The sequence below is a fragment of the Coenobita brevimanus genome, chromosome 62 (genome assembly GCF_032717465.1).
Source record: "Coenobita brevimanus isolate Jiangsu-jjx chromosome 62, ASM3271746v2, whole genome shotgun sequence".
Classification (NCBI taxonomy): Eukaryota; Metazoa; Arthropoda; class Malacostraca; order Decapoda; family Coenobitidae; genus Coenobita; species Coenobita brevimanus.
Genome location: NC_137015.1, coordinates 28827551 through 28849311, shown reverse-complemented (window position 1 = coordinate 28849311; position 21761 = coordinate 28827551). Strand labels below are relative to the sequence as shown.

The 21761-nt window shown below is 42.1% G+C and overlaps 1 protein-coding gene across 5 annotated transcripts in view; it reads right to left on the bottom strand.

Moving 5' to 3' along the window:
* The window catches only part of Mef2 (myocyte enhancer factor 2), a 209162-nt gene that overhangs the window by 7863 nt on the left and 179538 nt on the right, over window positions 1–21761 (bottom strand). For all 5 annotated transcript variants that reach the window (XM_080275731.1, XM_080275732.1, XM_080275730.1 and 2 more), the window contains 2 exons: window positions 16591–16758; window positions 10191–10491 (listed from right to left, as the gene is read on the bottom strand). In XM_080275731.1, coding sequence (XP_080131857.1) covers window positions 10191–10491; window positions 16591–16758 — 469 coding nt within the window. The remainder of the gene's footprint in view (window positions 1–10190; window positions 10492–16590; window positions 16759–21761) is intronic.

Sequence of the window (21761 nt, the reverse complement as noted above, 5' to 3'; positions counted from 1 at the left end):
GATTCCGTTTCTTACACACTCTCCCAAACTCATCCACCAAGCCTTGCTGCTCCCCTTCATCTGCACTTAACAACACAGTATCATCTGCAAACAAATGTACAGGGAGTTTCCAAACACTGCCCTCTCTCTTTATGGTCACTCTAACATCCACTGCCTTACCTTGTATCTCTTTTATAACCCCATCCATATACAGACTGAACAACCATGGAGACATGACACATCCTAGTTTCAATCCAGCTTCAAACAGAAAAATTTACTCAGTTCACTATCTACATGCACTGCAGCCTTAGCACCCTCATACATAATCTTCACTGACTTCAACAACTTCCCATCTACTCCATATATTCTTAATACTTTCCACAATCCTTGTCTATCCACCATGTTATCTGCTTTCTCCAAATCCATGAAGGCCACATACAACTTATTTCCCTTCTCTAGAAACTTTCACTAAAGCTCTAAGAATGAATATCTGATATACACAACCTCTTCCCTTCCTAAAACCTCCCTGTTCTTGTCCAACTAATTCCTGTTATTTCCCTAACTCTGTCAATAAGTATCCTACCATATACTTTTCCTATTACAATAAGAAGACAAATGCCCCTATGATTACCACATACAGTACAATCCCTGCTATCCGGTATCCAGACAAACGGAATACTCAGAAAAAAGGGAAAATTCAAGGGCTGGTAAAAACGTCAGTAAGTTATAACTGTGCGCCATTTTGAATGGACCACCAAACTGCTGTTTTATCGTGTCACGCGAGGCTGGGTGAAGTCGGACTAAGCGAGGTGAAGGCATTTCTGGCTAATGTAAATCCCTAGTAAATCCTCTTAACCACCCCTCCTCTTCCCTATTTCCCCTACTTGAATTCAGTCATCCTCCACACCCTCCACAATTTCCACAAATCACCAGTCTGCTTTTTACCACCAGACAGTAAACAAGCTCTCTTGCTGTTGTGTTGCTCTGATGGACGGTAATTTCAACACTCCAAAATGCCTAAAGAGCAAACTAAACGTAACCGTGTCGTGCTTACCTTGAAACAGAAGCTGGACATATGCAATAGACTTGAAAAAGGCAAACATTATAAATCACTGATGACCGAATATAATGTAGGAAATCCAACGATTTATGATATCAAGGCCCAAGCATCCAAGCTCAATTATTTTTCCATGAAAAGCGAGACAAATAAGTCCATTGAAAAAAGGCATACTCTTCATCGTTCGAGTGGTTTTGCGTAGAAATATCTAGGGGAGCACCTATTTCTGGTCCTCTTATACAAGAAAATGCAAGCGAGTTTCACAGTAAAATGAATACTGAAGTCGAATGTGATTTCAGTGTTGGATGGTTAAATTGTTTCAAAGACAGGCATGGAATTTGTAAACCAGACATCCCAGGAGAGAGCAAATCAGCAAATGCTGGTGTTTTTCTTCCTAACGGACCGACTCTAACTTGCACCACATAAATTCATCTTAGAAAGCATGTATGCTGGCAGAGATGAAAAAAAAAAAAAAAAAGTAATAGGAATGAAGGTTTACTTTGTTGGAAGAAAAAAAATATATATATGCTTGCCCTTCATATGTACATCATGTATTTTATTTTGTGCAAAACAGCTGATTGGCGGCGGGTGAAGGGTGGAATGGTGGAGGTCAGTCAGGGCCGGGACCGTAAACAAAGCTTGTGTGGGGGCACAGGTGTGATAATTATACAGTGCAGTCTTAACATCAGTTCACCAATAAATGTTCAAGATTTTATTTCTTTATTTTTCCACTTTTATGAGTACAGTACATACAACAAATACTTCGGTAGTTAACAGAATGGTGCAAAACAGTGGCGGAATGGTGGCGGTCAGTCAGGGTCGGGTCCAGAAACAAAGCTGATGTGGGGGCACAGGTGTTGTGATAATTTACCAATAAATATTCAGGATTTTATTTCTTTAGTTTTCCACAATTATGAGTACAGTACATACAAGAAATTATTCGGTAGTTAACAGAATGGACTTGTGCATTTTGCAGTACCGGTACTGCAAGGCATTGCATGCACGTGCATTATGACCATGGTGTGTGTTTACGAGGCAATATGTCAGGTGGAATCTCTTAGTGTGCCCCCTGATGTGAGTGGTGAGTACCTGAATTGTATTTACTGCTGTGATAATGACTGCCTTTGTATAGATTTGAATATCAGAACTACGGGAAAAATCCGTAACCGGGAAGGTAAATTCCCCAAGCCGTCCGGTTACCTGGGATTGTACTGTACTTTTTTTTCCCCTTTTCTTAGTGCAAGGGAATAATTATACCTGACTTCCAATCCTCCAGGACTCTACCTTCCTCCCAGGCCAATCTGCACATCTTCCACATCCACTCTATTACTATCACTCCCCCATGCTTCAGCTTTTCACCACACACTCAATCAATTCTTGAGGCTTTCCCCATTTTAACTTACTTCATTGCTTCCATGGCTTCCATCCTACTGACTTCTTCATCTCTTCCAGCCATTCCCCAGCCACTTATACTCACATCACTTTCATTCATTCTCTATGTTCAACAATTCCTTAAAGTGTTTTCTCCATCTGCTCACTTTTTCTCCCTTCTCCACTAGTAATCTACCATTTTTATCTTTCACTCCCCAACTAACTTCTTTGGCACCCTGTCTAACTCTTTTTACCTCTTTCCAGAACATTTTCTTACATTCCCTCCACTTTACATTCAAGTCCCTTCCAAATTCCTCATCCACTCTGTTCTTACTCTCTCTTACTAATCTTTTCACCTCTTCCACTCTGCATATAACTCTCTCTTCTGTCTCTCAACTACTTCCACGCCTGTTTCTCATCCACTCATTATATGCTTTCTTCTTTTGTGCCACAGCCTCTCTCACCTCTTCATTCCACCATGCTGTTCCCTGCATCCTCTTTCGTCTTCTCTTCACCCCACACACCATCTCACATGCTGCACATATTTCTTCTGCGAATATCTCGCACGCACCTTCCACGTCCTCCATCTGCTCCAATCCATACTTACCCAATCACTCCTCCACTGCCCTCTTATATTCTGCCTTTTTCCATCCTCTTGTAACCTTTCCATCCTCCTTGTATGAATTACTTCCTCCTATCCTTCCCTTCTTCTATTTCTCCAATTCATTTGGACTTTAATTCTGATCACCACCAAGTAGTGGTCAAAAAGTCCACTCTCCCAACATCTATATACTCTTGCATCCATTACACACCTTTTCATCCTTTCATCCACGCACACATAATCAATCATTGCTTTCTGTTCATTCAGTTCACCACTCACCCTTCTCATCACTCGCCACGTATACCTATGGATCATTTTGTGCCTGAGGAGGGTATTGGCTATCACCAAACTCATCCTGGCACAAATGTCCATTAAAGCACTGCCATTCTCATCCATCTCTGCATGCACACCCCACTCACCAACTACTCCATCCACCTTCACATTCCCTACTTTTCCATTCATATCTCCAATCAAAAACATTCTCTCATTCCTTTCAAACTTTTCTAAGCATGCTTTCACATTTGTCCAGAACTCTTCTCTCACTTTGCTTGCATGATCTTGCATTGGCGCATACACACACACACAATCGCTCACATTTGTAGTCCAACTTTCAATATTACCTACACAATCCTTGAGGCAACTGATCCACATTCTCTTATATTCTCCGTCCATTTGTTACTCACAACAATACACACTCCTTCCTTTGCCCTCTCATTCTCACCTACTCCCGTGCATATACCCCATCCATACTCCCATTCTCTCACCTCGCCATTTAGTTTCAGTTAATCCACATACATCCACTTTCACACCCTCAAGCACCTGGACAATCTCTCTCTTTCTCTCACCTCATCATTTGCACCCCTTATATTCCATGTAGCTATCCATACCATGTCCTTTATTCAGTCCTTAGTTGTCACCTTTTGGTCAGTAACAAGAGTAATACATAAAATACAATAATGATCCTGCTAAATGGAGGTAATTTCTAAATGCTTAACGATTAGTGGTCTTCTCTCCTACTGTTTTCGTTTCCATATTTGAAGGCTCCAACATGCTTGCATGCGTTGGCCTTGGTCACCTAATGGTGGCTCTTCATGCTGCTCGATCTCTGGCAGCTTCCCTATTTAGTCCCTTAACCCTCAGGTCACACTCAATGACCTCGTCCCAGGTCTTTTTCGGTTTACCTCTCACTACGCTACCCCCAACTTTAATGCTTCTCACTTTCTGCATCCTATTATCATCCCCCATCCTCTCCTCATGCCCAAACCATCTCAATCTACCTCTTCTCATCACATCAATACACTCCAGTCCCATCCTACCCCTCAACTCTTCCATTGTAAACCTAGCCCCCTGAGGCCACGCACTCAAGGACACACTGCACATCCACCTAATCACTGCCATTTCTGTATGTTTGAGCCTACGAATATCCTCTTCCTTTACTGCCCAGGTCTCACTACCATGAAGCATTATGCTCCTAACACATGCCACATACAGAGATCCCTTAGCATGGAGGAAAAGCTCTCTCAATGTTAGGAGAGGCAACAGTTCCTTCAACTTCTTCTAACCACTCCTCATTCTAGTCACAGAGCCAGCTCCTGCCCCACCTCCAGCAAATAACATGTCTCCCAAACAACAGAACCCCTCCACACACTGAAGAGACTCACTAGCAAGTTCAATACTTTCATCCATCCATCCATCCATCATCCAGTCCTACTTTGCCCCATGAGGAGTGTAGGAGCCCGGGGCTAGGCAAGTTGGTCCTGACATTTAAGACAAGAGTGACGAGCCTCACTCATCCCTGAGTGGCATTACATGAGAAATAAACCCCAACTATCCCTTGGATATAAACCTTCACTGGCTCAATCTGACTGGAGCACCATAATTACCCACTAAATCACAAGGTGCCATAACTTGGTTACATGGTTCCCACCCAGTGTAGTATATGGTTTCCTGGTGTACAGGAAACCATTTGGCTTGTCACTCAGTGTAGAGTCACCCATAAGCAGAAAGAAGGATGAGGAATGATTGAAGGAAAGAGAGTCAGAAGAGAGAGTGTAAATTCACCCGTAGGCAGAAGGATGAGGAAAGAATGAAGTAAAGAAAGACAGAAGAGGAAGGAAGTAAATAAGGAAGGAAGAGAGGAAAGGGCAGACACCTGAGAGCAGCACTACATCGAGTGAGTGGATGGTGTGCGCCCCCACCTACCAAGCTCAATGCTTTCACGCCTGGCAATCTCCACATGCTCTCCCCGACACACTGCACACATGAAATCAGCATTATCTCAGTCTACCTCTAATACCCCCTACATCTCTTATGCACCCACTTATCACAAACACTGCACAAGATGAAATTACTTTCCATGTCCTTGTGACAAATCACACAAGGCCACTCTCCTTGTTCTTTGACAGTACTGCCACCAGCCTTAGATACCATTATTTTGTTTTATCTGCATTTACTCCAAAGCCCTTGTGCCCCATACCATCTCTCCACTTCCTAAATCTTTCCTGCACCTCCCTTTCATTCTCTGCAGCCAACACCAAATCATCAGCATACAACATCTCACATAGGAATCCATTTCTGAAGACATGTGACAGGGCTTCAAGTAGTGTACCATGATGAACAAGGGGCTCAAGAATGACCCCTGACGTACACACAGCAAAAAAACTATCGTTACAGGGGGGTCCGATGTGTTTCATACTGAACAACCTGGCTGTCTCGCTAGGGTTGGTAAGCCTGACAGTGGGTGAGTTTCCAAATAGGACGAGGTAGAAATATGCATGGGAGAAGCAATGGATATAGCTTATAATAAATATGCAACAAACACACGCAGGGATACCAATGGAGGAGGCTGTTATCAAAAACCTTCATTTGTGTGTCATTTTATATCGCGCAGAAGGTGTAACGATAGTTTTTTTGTTGTGTGTACACCAACATTCATGGAAAACTAGGCTTTCACCCTTATCTGGGTGCGAACACCCACATACATTGCCAAAACGACCCTAACCAGCCACTCCTCAACCCCAAGCTTTCATATTGCCCACCTCTTTAAGGACTCTGTTGAAGGCCTTCTCCAAATCAACAAAAAAAAGTTCAGTTCCTATATATTTTCCTGAAGCCGTTGAACAATAAAAATGGAATCAGTGGTCCCTTTGTCTGCATCTCATCAATATTCATTCTTTGTCTAATCATAACTTCTAGAACTCTCTCCATTACCTTCATTCACTGGTTTAAAAGCTTTATGTCTCTACAATTTCCTCTTTCCAGGGCATCACCCTTTCCCTTGTACACATTTACATTTACACTCTTCAGCCAATCATCTGGGACAACACAGTCATTATTGACTGTATTTATCAAGTCAGTGACTAACATCATCATCATCATCGTCCGGACCTCCTTTCCCACCCTAGGGCAGAGTGAGGAGTAGCAATGTCCAAACAACCCAAATTTGCCCAATCCAATGGACCACACTTCCATTCACTCATCACTCAAGCCCCCGGAATCCTGGTTCTATCGGATACGCCAAAAACATTCACCACGTTCTGTAGCTTTACATAAACACATTTATCATCACACTCATTAGCCAGTCATCTGGGACAACACTCTCATATAAAACTGTATTTATCAACTCAGCAACTAACATCACTCCTATACAGTATCTCCTAAGACTTTCAACATTTCAGCAGTCAACCCAAACACACCTGCTGCCTTCCCCACCTGCCTATTGCCCTGCTCACAGAAGTAGTGTCAATCAAAGGCCAAGGGCCAAACACTGGATCTGCTGGCTCCAAACCTTCCCTGTCCCAGTCAATCTCCTCATTCAAGAAATGGCTGTAATGCTCTCTCCATGCATCTTTAATATCTCAACTGTTCACCACAACCCTTTCTTCATCATTCTTCACACACTGCTCACCAGTGACATCCCTATTTTCTCTCTTCATCTGATTTGCCAACTTAAAAATCATATTCTTCCCTTCCACACGATTTAGGTTATCACGTAAAAGTCTGTGTGACTCAGTCTTCACTCTGTAAACCTCTTTTCTAGCTCTATGCTTAGCAGCCAAGTATTCCTCTTTGTTATCCCCCTTCTTCCATTCCCGGAAAAATCTTCTTTTCACTTAACTGCTGCTTCTACACCCTCATCCCACCACCGTGTCACTTTATGTCTTGGTAGGTCTCTTGTCCATCCACATACTGAATCAGTAACTCTCAAGAGGCTGGTCTTCAGGGCTCTGTACTGTTCATTAAAACTTCTGTCAATGTTTCCATGTTCAGCCACCACTCTCCTTATCTCCATTTAAAAGGCACCCCTTACTGCTTGGTTTTTCAATTTCCTTATCCTTCTAGGTGCAGAGGTCCTGTTTTTCATCAATCGCTCCTTATGCACCATGTCACATATCAATAACTTGTGTTGCTGCACACACTCCTCGCTCCCTATAACTTTAACATCCCTCAATAACCTCTTGTCAGCCCTCCTGACCGGGAAATAGTCCATCTGGCTGCTATTTCCCCCGGACTCATATGTAATCAACATACTCTCTCTTTTCCTGAAATGTGTGTTGCACACAATCATGTTCATTGCCTCCCCAAACTCAAGTGTCCTTTCTCCTTCCTCATTTCTTGCACCATATGCACATCCCCCATGTACTCCTTCATATCCTTGAGCTGCTTCACCTACATGACCATTTAAATCCCCCCCCTAATACTACAATCTCATCATCCTCCATACCACTTACTACACGTATTAAGTCATCCCAAAATCTATCCTTCTCTATCTAATCCAAGCCTGCCTGTGGAACATATGCTGATACAATTGCAGACACCACCCAACCGAACAAAATTTTCACTACCATTATCCTATCACTTACTCTCATCCCATTCATGACACATTCCAATAATTTCTCCCTAACCAACACAAACATATCCATCTATCCTACCCTGCCAAAACAACATATAGCAACAATCCCTCACAGCAATCTTTCTGGCTGATCTACCCCTATACTGGACTTCTTGCACACATCCCACATCCACCCACATCCTACTCATTACCTCAACCACTTCCCCCACTCTACTCCTCAAACTTCCCACTTCCATGAAGCCACTCTGATCCCCCCTGGGTGATATAATGTCCTCAGGTTCGCTTTGAAGTACTTTCTTTAACTTGGTCATAATCAGCAACATAAGAATGGGAAAGACTTGCCATAGGCCCCACCCACTGCACAGTCCCAAGCACAGGCAATGGATCTGGGACCCCTAGTCCAACAGCCTTAACCAGTGGCTGCGGTAGAGGCCTCGGGGCACCCTGCCAGGGGAGCTACAGGGACACCCTCCAAGTGCACCTTGGCACTGTAACTGCCCAGCCATTATACACCCACTGATAGGGGAGCCTCCTGGGGCGTTACTCCCAGGTTCGGGCCCCTCTCTATTGGTAGGAAGCAGCAACCTGGGAACCGCAATGACCTGTACCCTTTAGCACAGGTTCGAGTACCATATCACCCTGGCCCCACGATCTATGCTGGTAGAGCCCTAGTCATGCCTCCCCATAAGAGGTCCACCACTAGGTAGCAGGGGCAAAGTTTTCTGGCCACATGCCCTTGCTGGCATCAACCCCTGTGACACAGTGAGGTACATGGTGTGATATATAAAGCTCATGTGGTATAGTATATGAGACAGTTAGAGGAAGTGATTGGGAGAGAATGCTGGTCTACTCTCCATGTTAGTGTCAAACTGAAAAGGTCAGCAAAGGGGGATGGTTAGGCAGCTAGTGAAACAGGAGCTCCAGCTTTTCCTATCATCAGTGTTCCCATTCCCCTTGGGAGTACCACCCTGATCAGCTGGTGCCACAGCAACAGTATGAATAATACAGCAGAAATGTAACGAACTGGAGAGGGTAACGGACTGTTTCAAAACTCTTCATCATGAAAGGCCTCTCTTTAGCCAAATAAATTAATTTGGTGTCTTCGTGTAATGCCATTCAGGGATAAGTAGGGCTGGTCACTCTCATCTTATATATCAGGACCAACTTGCCTAGCCCCTGTCTCCTATGCTCCTCATGGGGCAATATAGGACTGAAGGATGATGATGATGATGATGATGATGATGATGATGATGATGTCTTAGCTATAAAATAAAAACATCACTATCTTGATGGGATTAAATAAGATAATGTACAGTTTATGAAAGAATAATGAGAGAGGGGCTGACAACATAGTTTAGATATCTAGACTTTATAATAACAGTTTGGCAAAATGGCTAGGACATGTCACTAAAGTGATAATTCCTTTTTTCTGCCATTGTGGATGTTCTTATATTATCAGAAATCTCAACTAAAACTACATCTCTCTCTCTCTCTCCTCCATGGCACTGACATGCAGTAATTATATGCTTTCTCTCTCTCTCTCTCTCTCCTCCATGGCACTCACATGCAGAAATTATGTGGTTATTAATGGAGATTGCTTATAGTCCCTTCAGTATGACAGGTCTCTCCTAAGAATAATACTGGATGGTGTTAACTACAATACACAACAAATGACCTGGTAACTGAAAAAGGTATTAAGCTTGTAAAGGACATATTGTGCTATATGCTTTCTATCAAGTGGATAATATGAGCATAGTAAAAGAATGTGAGAAACTGGGATGGTTGTAGTAAGAAGCAGACCTAGAGATCAGTGAACTGGAAGCAATGTGTTGTGGCAGGGGGGATTCTCACTGAGTAGGAAGACGAATACCTGAAGCTATTTCAACTTTCCACACTATGACAACTGTTTTAACACTCTCAGGCCCCAATGACTTACTTATAGCTGAGGAAAATCATCTGGTGTTAGGTGCAATACATTACTAGCATTTCTCCAATCATGAGAGGGTTGATGGTAAAAATACTAATACTCAGGCTCCCCCAAATACTAATACTCAGGCTCCCACATCAACTCAGCTGAGTAAAATCAACTGGCATTAGCTGGCACAGAAAGCACTATGTCCCTGTTACATGCTGGCAATGTGTTCCAAGCTATTACAACTTTTCCATACAAATGATACCGTAAACTGGAGAAACTTGGCTACAATGCTTTGGATTTAACAGCAAAAAAAAAAAAAAAAAAGAAAAAAAAAAATAAGGAAACAAATAAAAACAAAGACTTATCTCTACTATAGTTGCCTAGCCACACCTCTCATCACTTAAGCCATGTGTACCTGAGAGTGCATTGGTGTAGAGAGAGTGGGCGGGGTGAACAGAGGAGGCGGGTGACTGTCCGAGGTGTGGATGTGGCGGTGGGGCAGGTGAGAGGTGTCCTGGATCAGTGGAGGCTGGGCGCTGGAGGTGTCCGGCCCCACCTCCACCCAGACAATTGGGGTCGCGAGGCGGGCTGATGGGCTCACTCTTGATGCGCACGGCAGGTGGGGATGAGGGCTGGCCGGAAGGTGGTGGTGTGGAGGACGACACTGACAGGTGTGGCAGGCTTGAATGTGGCATCCCCAGTGGCCATGAGTTGCCCTGCAAAAAACATCATTCCCTGTTACGTGCATCTATAAAAAAGAAAAACTGTGTAGACAGGTAGGCCTATGATGTGGAGCCATGATTCGGAGGCTTGACTAATGAGTGAATAAGTGTCTGGTCCAGAACTCTGAGCATAATGCTAAAAGTTCCCCCAATTTCACATTCTTTTTCCTTGTTGTATGGATCCTACCTCAAGCCATCCTTATGTGAGAGAAAAGGCTAGAATGATTATGATGGAATCAATGTTTTCCAAAGAAATGTGACAAAACTCTTTACCATCCATTTCAGCAAAAATATTATAATCTAAACACACTGTTTCATAAGCATTCCCTGATTAAAAGCTGAGGTGAGGATCAATGGAAAGAGCACGAGTGATGTATGACAGTTCAAGACAGGAAGGGACAGTAAAAGTATGGAGTGTGATAAGGGGAAGATGAATTCTGTATTAAAGTGATACCAGTAAGTAATGGAAAGTTATAGCAAAGATGCAAAAATAATTTGCAAGGATACATAAGGAAGGGTGGTGTGTCAAAAGAGGTAGTTTAAGTAGTGAAAAAAAAATAATAATAATAATAAAAAATAAATAGCAAAAGTGGGACAGCACTAACGAATGTGTGAGTACAAAAATGAATGATAGTGAAGTGTGAGACTAAAAGGAGATGGAATAGTACTGCGTGAGGACTGGGAGTAATACAGTACTCGTCAGAAGTATCGAGCGCCCTGCATCCCTCCTACGAAACAAACCTTTCAACATTGAAAAAACATATAAATAATGCATTTTATTTACCTTTAGTACTTTGTAGGATATCCTTTATGCTGCTTCACGGACCTGAGACATCTTGGAAGTGAAAGGGCGAGGCTCCTGAGGTGCTGGAGGGATATTTTCTCCCAGGAGTCACGAATGGCGGCTTCCAACTTAGGCAGAGAGCTCACGTCCTTTCCTTGGAGACTCTTCTTTACGAGGTACCAGAGGTTTTCAATCGGGTTGAGATCTGGGCTATTTCCTGGCCAGTCTTTCAAGAATGATACCTCACAGTCACGAAGCCAATTGGTGACCGATTTGGCCTTGTGAGCAGGTGCACCGTCCTGCTGAAACACTCGTGCACCTGTTAGCTCGAAGGAGTCTGGTAAATGATCACACAGAAGCTCCAGGTAAACATCCTGATTCACTCTTATGTTCTTGGGAAGCACAACAAGCTTCCCCAAACCTTGACCAGAAAAACAAGCCCATACCATGAGTGAATCAGGATGTTTAACTGTGCTTTCTACATACCGTGGGTCAAGTGGGTCACTACCTTTGCGTCGGCACACACGTGCTCCTCTGTTACAGGTGACACTAAACATTGCCTCATCAAACCACAACACTGACAACCATTGCTCCTCACCCCAGTTAAGATATTTATTAGCAAAGGCAAGCCTACGAAGTCGCTGTTTTTTTGTGAGAAGAGGCTTCTTCACAGGCCTGTGACTTGTGTAACCAAGTTCATGGACCCTAGGAGACACTGTTCTCACAGACACCTCACCAAACACTTCCGGGTGGCTCTCCTTTATTTTCCTTGTGCTCACACGAGGATTAAACTCCACTGCATGTTTTAAAACATTAACAGACCTTGGGGAAGTTTTCCTAGGTCTACCAGACCGCGGTTTCTTTGTGGGAACTTCACCACTGTTTTCCACTCGAAACCGCGCGCACCACCGACGCACTGTCGATCATGCCACACCAACCAATTCACTAATTTCCTTTGTCTGGTGGCCTGCCTCCTTTACAGCAATGATCTGGGATATGATTTCACTCGATAGTTCACGGGTAGGTGCCATAACAAAGTGGTGAAAGCCAATACACTGCGGGACACTCGGTAAAAAATGGCGCAATAAGAGAGGGAGACGCGGCGGAGTTCCTCTCTCTCAGGCAGCCCATGGGCAACTGAGGCGGAAACCATCCAGCGTGTCGGAAGGCCTCAGGGTACCGTGACGTCATGCTAGCGCCGCAAACTTGTGGCTCAATTTTTACCCCCAGAAATGGGTGATTCTTTTTTGGACATAAGTATTGTGCACCCGGCGGTAGGCGCTCGATAATTTTGATGAGCACTGTATATTACACAGTATTTTGAAAAGACTGAGTAATGTAAAACAGTAAGATGCTGAGAAATAAAGTACAGTATGATAAAGGTTGGTAGAGAAATAAAGTTCATGAAAGAAGAAAGAGAGAATCTAGGATGAAGAACAAAGAGATGGAGGAAAAACAACAGGAACAATAAGAAGTACCTGTAATTAAATCACACCAATTCCTAAGAGGTAGACTAAATTTTAACTGATGAGAAGAGGGATGCAAAACAAGGGTGAGGGAGACAGAGAAGTGAAACTGTAAATAAGCAGCATGAATGATAAACAAGAAGAATGACAAGAAAATTCTTACATTAAACGAAAAACAGACAATAATACTCCTTCCTGGTTTCATGAACAAAACTGGTCAGGCTGGGTTAAATGTTTGCAAAAGGAAGATTAGGGTGGTGGGTGAAGAAACAAAGGATTATGAAAAAAAAAAAAAAAAAAAAAAAAAAAAAGGCAATGAATACCACGACAAATATGAAAAATAAATAAATGAAGAAAGAAAGAAAGAAAAACTATTCTAATGTCTGAAACTAGTAGGGCTGAGTGAATGGAGCATTGTCATCATATTGTATCATTCATAAAGACTCCAACATGCTTGCATGCAATGGCCTTGGCCACCTAATGGTTGCTCTCTACACTGCACACTCTCTGGCAACCTCCTAGTCCAGTTCCTTATCCCTGAGGTCACACTCTATGACCTTGTCCCAGGTCTTTTTCGGTCTGCCTCTTGTAACCCTACCTGCAACATTCACACTTTTCACTTTGTGCACCTAATGGTCACCCTACATCTTCTCCACATGCCCAAACCATCTCAATCTCTCCTTATAACAACACCAATACACACCAGTCCCATCCTTCTGCTCAACTCTTCAATCATAATCTAGCTCCCTCAGGCCTCGCATTCAAGGATGAATTACACATCCATCAACCACTGTCACTTCTTCACATCTGACCCTACAAATATCCTCTTTCTTTATTGCCCAGGTCTCAGTACGACACAGTATTACACTTGTAACACATGCTGCATACAAAGATCCCTTAGCATGAAGGGAGACCCCTCTCTGTGTCAGGAGAGGAAACAGTTCCCCAAATTTCCTCCAACCGCTCCTTACCCTAGGCAAAGAGTTAGCTTCAGCCCCACCTCCAGCACACAACATGTCCCCCAAATAACAAAACTCCTCCACACACTCAAAAGACTCACCAGCAAGATCAATCCTTTCATGCCTGACAATCTCTACATGCTCTCCCAAACACACTCCACACACAAAATCAGCATTAACTTTAGTTTACCTCTAATACCACTACATTTCTTATGCACCCATTATTCATAAACACTGCACAAGATGGAGTTACTTCCCACACCCTTGTGGCATGCCACACATGGCTACACTACCTCTTCTTTGACAGTACTGCCAGCAGCCCTATATATCATCACTTTTGTTTTATCTGCATTGAGTAAGGATGGAACTTTGGGGGATGAAGTGTGTGAAAGGGTACAGCAGGGAAGGAAGGTTGTTGGTACACTGAAAGCAGTGATCAGAAATAGGGAGGTGAGTATGGAAGTTAAGAAGTCACTGCATGATAGTATTGTGATCCCTACCCTGACGTATGGAAGCGAGGCATGGACCTTGCAAGAGGGGAACAAGTCAAGAGTGAGTGCAGTGGAAATGAGTTACTTGAGAGGAGCATGTGGGGTGACGTGGAGGGACAGGTTGACGAATGAAGAAGTGAAGGAACGCTGTGGGGTGGATGTGGATGTGGTTGAGAAGATTAGGAGAAATACACTGAGGTGGTTTGGACATGTGAAGAGAATGGAGAATGAAAGACTGACTAAGAGGGTGTATGTAGGTGAGGTGGAGGGAGGGAGAGGTAGACTGAGGATGAGGTGGAGGGATGGAGTTGAGAGGTATATGAGGGAGGGGGGGGTCAGTTGGGGGGAGGGTAGTCAAATGGTGGGTGACAGAGCGACTTGGAGGCGTTTTGTCTGCGGCCACCCTTTGCGGGATTAGGGCGTCGGGCTATAGATAGATAGATAGATAGACTCTCAAACCCTTACACCCTATTCCATTTCTCCATCTTTCCTCTGTCTTCCTTTCATTCTCTGCAACCAACACCAAATCATCAGCATACAACATCTATGGAAGTTCATTTCTGAAGTCACATGAGGGAGCATTAAGCACCATGACACACAATAAGAGGCTCAAGACTGACTTCTGATGCACACTTTCATTCAGGGAAAATTCATCACTCAAATCTTCATGCACCCTCATCTAGGTGCCAGTGCCCACATACATAATAGCCACAGTCAATCTAACCAGACACTTCTCAATCACAACTCAATCACAACCTTTGTCATTGCCTACTTCACCACCTCCCTATGAACTCTGTAAAAAAAAAATCCCTTTTCTTTCCTGTATATTTTTCCTGAATGAATATGACATCAGTAGTCCCTTTGCCTGGCACAAACCCAAACTGCATATCATCAATATTCACTCTTTTACCGATTCTACAACTCTGTCCATTACCTTCATTATCAGGTCGAAAAGTTTTATAACTCTATAATATTCCCTTTCCAAGGCATCACCCTCCCTCTTATACACATTTACAATCGTACCCAATAGCCAGTCGTCTGGGACAACACTATCTATCAATCTAATGCCAGACGCCACAATCTCGTAAGGGGTGGCCATTTGACTTTGAGTTATTTGTTTTATGGGGAGGGGCACTAATCCTCCACCAACCCACTTGTTGACACGTAGGGAGCATGTATGGTTTGGTTGTATGATTACCACCCAGCGTAGTAAATGGTTTCTTGGCTTACAGGAAACCATTTGGCTTGTCACTCAATGTAAAGCCACCTGTAAAGGAAAGAAAAGCACTAAGAAGTGACAGGAAAGATGGGAGAAATATGAAGAGAGGAGGGCAGACACAGAAAAAGAATGATAAAAGCTAAGGAAGAAATAGGCAGCTCTACATCAAGTGAGTGGATGATGGTCGCCACCACATGCTCACATATAATTGTATTCATCAAATTAGTAACTAAACCTACTACTATATTTCCTGGGGCCTTCGGCATTTTTGCAGTCAACCCAGACACACCTGTTGCCTTCCCCACCTACATCATGCCTATTGCTCTGTTCACAGTAGCAGCATCAATCAAAGGCCAAGGATCAAACACTGAATCCACCGATTCCAAACCCCCCCTGCTACAAACTCCTCATTCAGCAGTGATGCAAAATAAGAAAAGATGAAAAGATAAAGAAAGGGGAAAGACGGGCAGATCCAACAATATTCCTGAGGTGTTGCCCATATCATTTTCCAAAGTAATGAGAGTTCTACATCCTTTTGCTCCAAGAGAACTAAGTAACATTAATCAGCAGGGATGGTTTGTTTGGGAGAAATAAACATAATAATCAATAAAAGATGCACAGTACTGGATACTACCACAGTGTGATAAACCAGGGGTGTGGCCCAGGCAGAATGGGCAACACCCCTGGATCCACCCAAGAAAAAGGAAAAGATGATAAAAAGCACAATACGTTTCTAAATGAATCTTTACAGTTTATCTGGAGGACTAAGTTAGTGGCATATATATATATATATATATATATATATATATACACACACACAGTATCCCATTGGAGCCCAGCATCCGGAATATTGGACTGGGATTTTTCAAGTCTTTATAAAGTAGGGAGCCCCCGGGTAGGGACCTATGAGCTTCGCGACTATGAGCCGATAGGCGGAGGGCGGTACGCTTAGTACCCACCTAGCGCCATGCCTCGTCCAGCACCCCTGGGATCCAATGGGATATATCCATCCATCCTCCAATCTAATAATAATAAATATATATTGTACTGAGAGAAAGAGAGTGTGTGTGTGTGTTTGTTGTGCTGGAATGACCAGAAGACCAATATTTTGACTTTTCAAGGTTCTACTGTATAAAATGCCAAGTAAAATCCTACACCTATGTTAGTACTTCACCTGGTGGAGTAGGTTGGTGGGGTTGAGTGAAATGTCAGCGTTGAGTGGGAAGTCCTGGTGCGAGAATGAGTTGAGGGCAGAGTACGTCGTGGAGGGGTTACCTGAGGCCCCGCCAGTCTGCAGTGACACTACTGGGGTATTCAGTGAGGGAGACCCAGGCCGCCCAGACTGTCCGGAAGGAGACACAATTTGCTTACAGTATTCTACACTGAACTGTAGGTGAACACAGAATATAAAGAAAGGAAAAAGGAAGAGACTTGGAGCAGCATGGTAGTTACTTTTATGGACACTGATTTGCTTTTTAAGGTTTGAATGGTGTGTAAATTGAGTGTCGTTTTTGCTGGTCACACTTATGATAATTTTCTTACTTTTGTGTCACTTTCTGGGGGGGGGGGGAAGCCTGTCCCATATTATCCCTTGTTAGGTATAGGAATCAAAGACTAGACTACCATTTTCTAAAACTGTATAATAAAAATGTATGTGAGTAATCTGGTGTTTATGTATAGAATACCCTTGCTGGAGTGACAGCCTTGTCAAGATATGAATGAAAGTTTTTCATGGCACCTGGTGGTTTAGTGGGTAATTAAAGTCCTCCAATCGGATTGAGCAGCTGCAGGTTTATATCCATGGAGTGGTTTGGATATACTGCTCATGTAATGCTACTCAGGGATGAGTAAGGCTAGTCACTCTCATCTCAAATGTCAGGACCCACTTTTCTAGCCCCTGGCTCCTATGCTCCTCATGGTGCAACACTGGATTAGATGATGAATGAATAATACCATCAAGGGACATAATCTGGTCATCTAACGTTACATGTACTGTACATAAAGTACTAGAGTGCTAGACAATGGCAGCCTAGCCTCAGGTTCTGTACCTCAATGACTTGTATGATGTAGCAATGCCTTTGTGGTCCACTACACTGCACACTCAGTTTCATACAGTATATATTCTAATTTTTTTTTTTTTTTTTTTTTTGGCTCCTTCATCATCTCATTTCCAAGATGAGAATCAGGGCCCGGATGATGATGTGTGTCTCTTCTTTTTCCTGCTTCTGAATCTTAGCAATCCTATTTAAAATATTGTACATGCAAATCTTGAGTACCATGTAACTTTCTTGTGTGGAAACAGCACAATGAGTAAAACTGTTATATTTCTCATGAATAATGCTATTTGACAGTGACAAGCACTGTTTGAAACAAGCACGTCATTACTTCACGGGATGTAGTTGGCTTCAGTGTGTGTTTTGTATGCAGTGTATTTACTTATTTGTATTTACCTATTTGTAGTATACAGGAATTGAGCTAAGCTCGTGTTGTCCTGTCTCCATATCTACATTTATCTAGTCTACTTTTAAACACATGAATGTTTTTCGGCTGCACCACCTCTTCGTCTAAGTTGTTCCAAATACTTATGCTTCTATTTAGGAAACCAAACCTTTTAAGATCATTAAGACATCTATTTTTCCTCAACTTGAAGCCATGACCTCTTGTTCTTCCATCATCCAGCACAAAAAGATCCTCTCTATCCACCCTTTCCAATTCTTTTACATTTCTAAATATCGTGATTGAGTCACCTCTTTCCCGTCTCTCGCGCTGTAATGGTAACTTCAGTTTTTCCAATCTCTCCTCGTAGGTGAGTTCCCTTAAGCTTGGTATCATCCTCGATGCCATCCGTTGAACCCTCTCTAGTTTATCAATATGCCAGTCTTGGTCTTATCATGGTCACTATCAACTCCCTCAACAATTCCTCATCCACATAATTAAAAGCCACTCTCATGTTGGTCAGTAATCCATAAGTGCCTCCAATGATTTTGTTTATATGCTTTTCTGGTGACAAGTGATCCTGAATAATCACTCCCAAATCTTTCTCATCTTTTCTTTTACTAATCATCTGATTGCCCATTTTATATGTCCAGTGCAGTCTTTTTGCACTCATTCCCATTTCTAACACATGACACTTCTTGGCATTAAAATCCATTTTCCAAGTCTGGCTCCATGTCCAAGTCCTCTTGCAGTTTTTACAACTATCAATACCTTTAATATGTTTCATGATTTTAGCATCATCTGCAAACATACCCATGTAACTATTCAAACCCTTTGGCAAATCATTTACATATATCAGAAACATTATTGGGGCCAAGACAGAGCACTGGGGTACTCCACTAGTCATGTTTCTCCATTGTGACACCTTGTCTCTTAAGACTGTTCTCATCTGCCTTCCTATCAAATAATCTCCCATCCACTCTAATAGTTTCCCATGCACCCCTCCAAAGGAATTGAACTTCCACAGCAGTCTCCTACTGGGCACCCTGTCAAATGCTTTCTTGAGATTGAGATAGACACAATCTACCCATCCCTGCCTCTCTTGTATGACATCTATTACCCTACTGTAGAAACTTAATAAGTTAGTAACACATGATCTTCCTTCCCTAAAACCAAACTGTCCTGGTGTTGTCACTTCATTTTCTTCTAAATGCTTTATCCATCTTTTTCTAATAATTTTCTTGCATATTTTACAACTAGTAAGTGATACAGGTGTGTAAATGAGTGGATCTTCCCTATCCCCTCCCTTGAAGACTGGCACAATACTTGCTCTTTTCCAATCTTTAGGTAACTGTGTGTGTGTGTGTGTGTGTGTGTGTGTGTGTGTGTGTGTGTGTGTGTGTGTGTGTGTGTGTGTGTGTGTGTGTGTGTGTGTATGTGTTCTTACCTAATTGTATCTTTACATGAATGAGTCAAGCTCGTACTGTCCCGTGTCTTAAACCATATTTATCGTACATATCCTTAAATTTATGAATTGTTTTGGCACACACTATTTCATTCGGTAGTGCATTCCACTAATCAGCTGCTCTATTTGGGAAACTATATTTCCTTACGTCTTTATCGTCTCTCTTTTTATGCAGTCTTTTTGCAGTGTCCACTTGCTGATGTTTCACCATAGGTTATGTAATCATTTATGTCTATTTTCTCCTTCCCGGATTTGCATTTATATATCATAATCACGTCTCCCCTTTTCCTTCTCTCCTGTAGTGTAGGCAGATTCAGTTTTTCTAGTCTTTCTTCGTTGCTTAGATCCCTTAAGCTTGGTACCCATCTTGTAGCAGCCCTTTGAACTTTTTCAATCCTATCTATTTGTGTGTGTGTGTGTGTGTGTGTGTGTGTGTGTGTGTGTGTGTGTGTGTGTGTGTGTGTGTGTGTGTGTGTGTGTGTTCTTACCTACCTAATTGTTCTTACCTAATTGTATCTTTACAGGAATGAGTCAAGCTCATACTGTCCCGTGTCTTAAACCATATTTATCGTACATATCCTTAAATTTGTGAATTGTTTTGGCACACACTATTTCATTCGGCAGTGCATTCCACTGATCAATTGCTCTGTTTGGGAAACTGAATTTCCTTACGTCTTTATCACCTCTCTTCTTATGCAGTTTTTTGCAGTGTCCTCTTCCTGATGCTTCTCTATATGTTAAGTAATCATTTATGTCTATTTTCTTCTTCCCTGATATGCACTTATATAGCATCATGTCACCTCTTTTCGTTCTCTCCTGTAGTGTTGGTAGATTCAGTTTATTTAGTCTTTCTTCGTAGCTTAGGTCCCTTAAGCTTGGTATCCATCTTGTAGCGGCCCTTTGAACTTTTTCGATCTTGTCTATGTGTTTTTTGAGATGAGGACTCCACACTACTGATGCATATTCCAGGGTTGGTCTAATGAATGATGTTATTATCCTTCTTAGCATGTCTTCATTTATGTATGTGAATGCTATTCTCATATTTACAAGCAGTGTATACATGTTCTGTACCTTCTCGCTGATGTGGTCAGCCGGAGATAGTTTGTTATTGATAATCACATCTAGATCCTTCTCTCTTTCTGATGTGTGTAGGGTTTTATTTCCGAACTTATAATCCCAATCAGGTCTTTTTCCACTTTTACCAAACTTGATTACATGACACTTGTCCACATTGAATTCCATTTGCCATGTATTACTCCATTCATGAAGTTTACTTAATTCTTCTTGTAGCTCTGTACAAGAGTCTGTGTTAGTAATTCTCCTTTGTATTTTTGCATCATCTGCAAACATATTCAGATAGCTCTCATTTCCAGTGTTACTGTTTATATCATTTATATACACTAAAAACATGATTGGTGCCAGCACTGAACCCTGTGGTACTCCACTAGTCACTTCTTTCCATGATGAGTAGTTTCCTCTTAGTACTGTTCTCATTTCTCTTTTTATGAGAAAATCTTGCATCCAACAAAACAGTTTGCCTCGAATTCCTACTTGATGGTACAGTTTCCATAAAAGTCTTTGGTGTGGTACTGTGTCAAAAGCTTTCTTGAAATCTAAATAGATACTGTCCACCCATCATTCTCTTTCCTGTATTGTGTTTGTTACTCTGTCATAGTAGCTCAACAGATTAGTAACACATGATTTTCCTTTTCTGAAACCAAACTGTCTTTCTCTTATTATACTGTGTTCTTCTAGATGATTTACCCAAGCTTTTCTTATAAGCTTTTCTAATACCTTGCTTACAACACTGTTCAGTGATACTGGTCGGTAGTTGAGTGGATTTTGTCTATTTCCTTTCTTGAATAAGGGGACAATATTTGCTTTCGTCCAAATATCCGGTAGTTTACCTTGACTCAAGGATTTCTTGAAAATTAAAAATAATGGTTTACTTAACTCCTTTGACATTCTCGTAGTACCCAACATGAAATTTCATCAGGACCACTTGCTTTTCCTCTGTCTAATCTACTTAACTCCTCCTGTATTACTTTTTCTGCTATTTGTATATCTGGTAGTATGTGTGGACATGCATGTTCCACATAGTCCCTTTCAAAATTTTTTTCTTTTGTAAAAACTAATTGGAAATTCTTATTTAGTGCTTCACAAATATCTTTCTCTTGCGTATAAGTGATTCCCTTGTCCGTAATGGATTGTATTACTGTATATCTTTTACTTTGGTTTTGCTTCTGATGTAGCTGTAAAACAGCTTTGGTTGATCACTACTTTTATTTATTATATCCTCCTCAAACTGTTTTTGGGCTTCCCTCCTTATTCTTGTATAATTGTTTCTTGCCTGTTTGTAATTATTATACGCCCTTTCACTATTGTGTCTTCTGTATCTATTCCACAACAAATCTCTTCTTTCTTTTGATTTTTTACATTCTGTA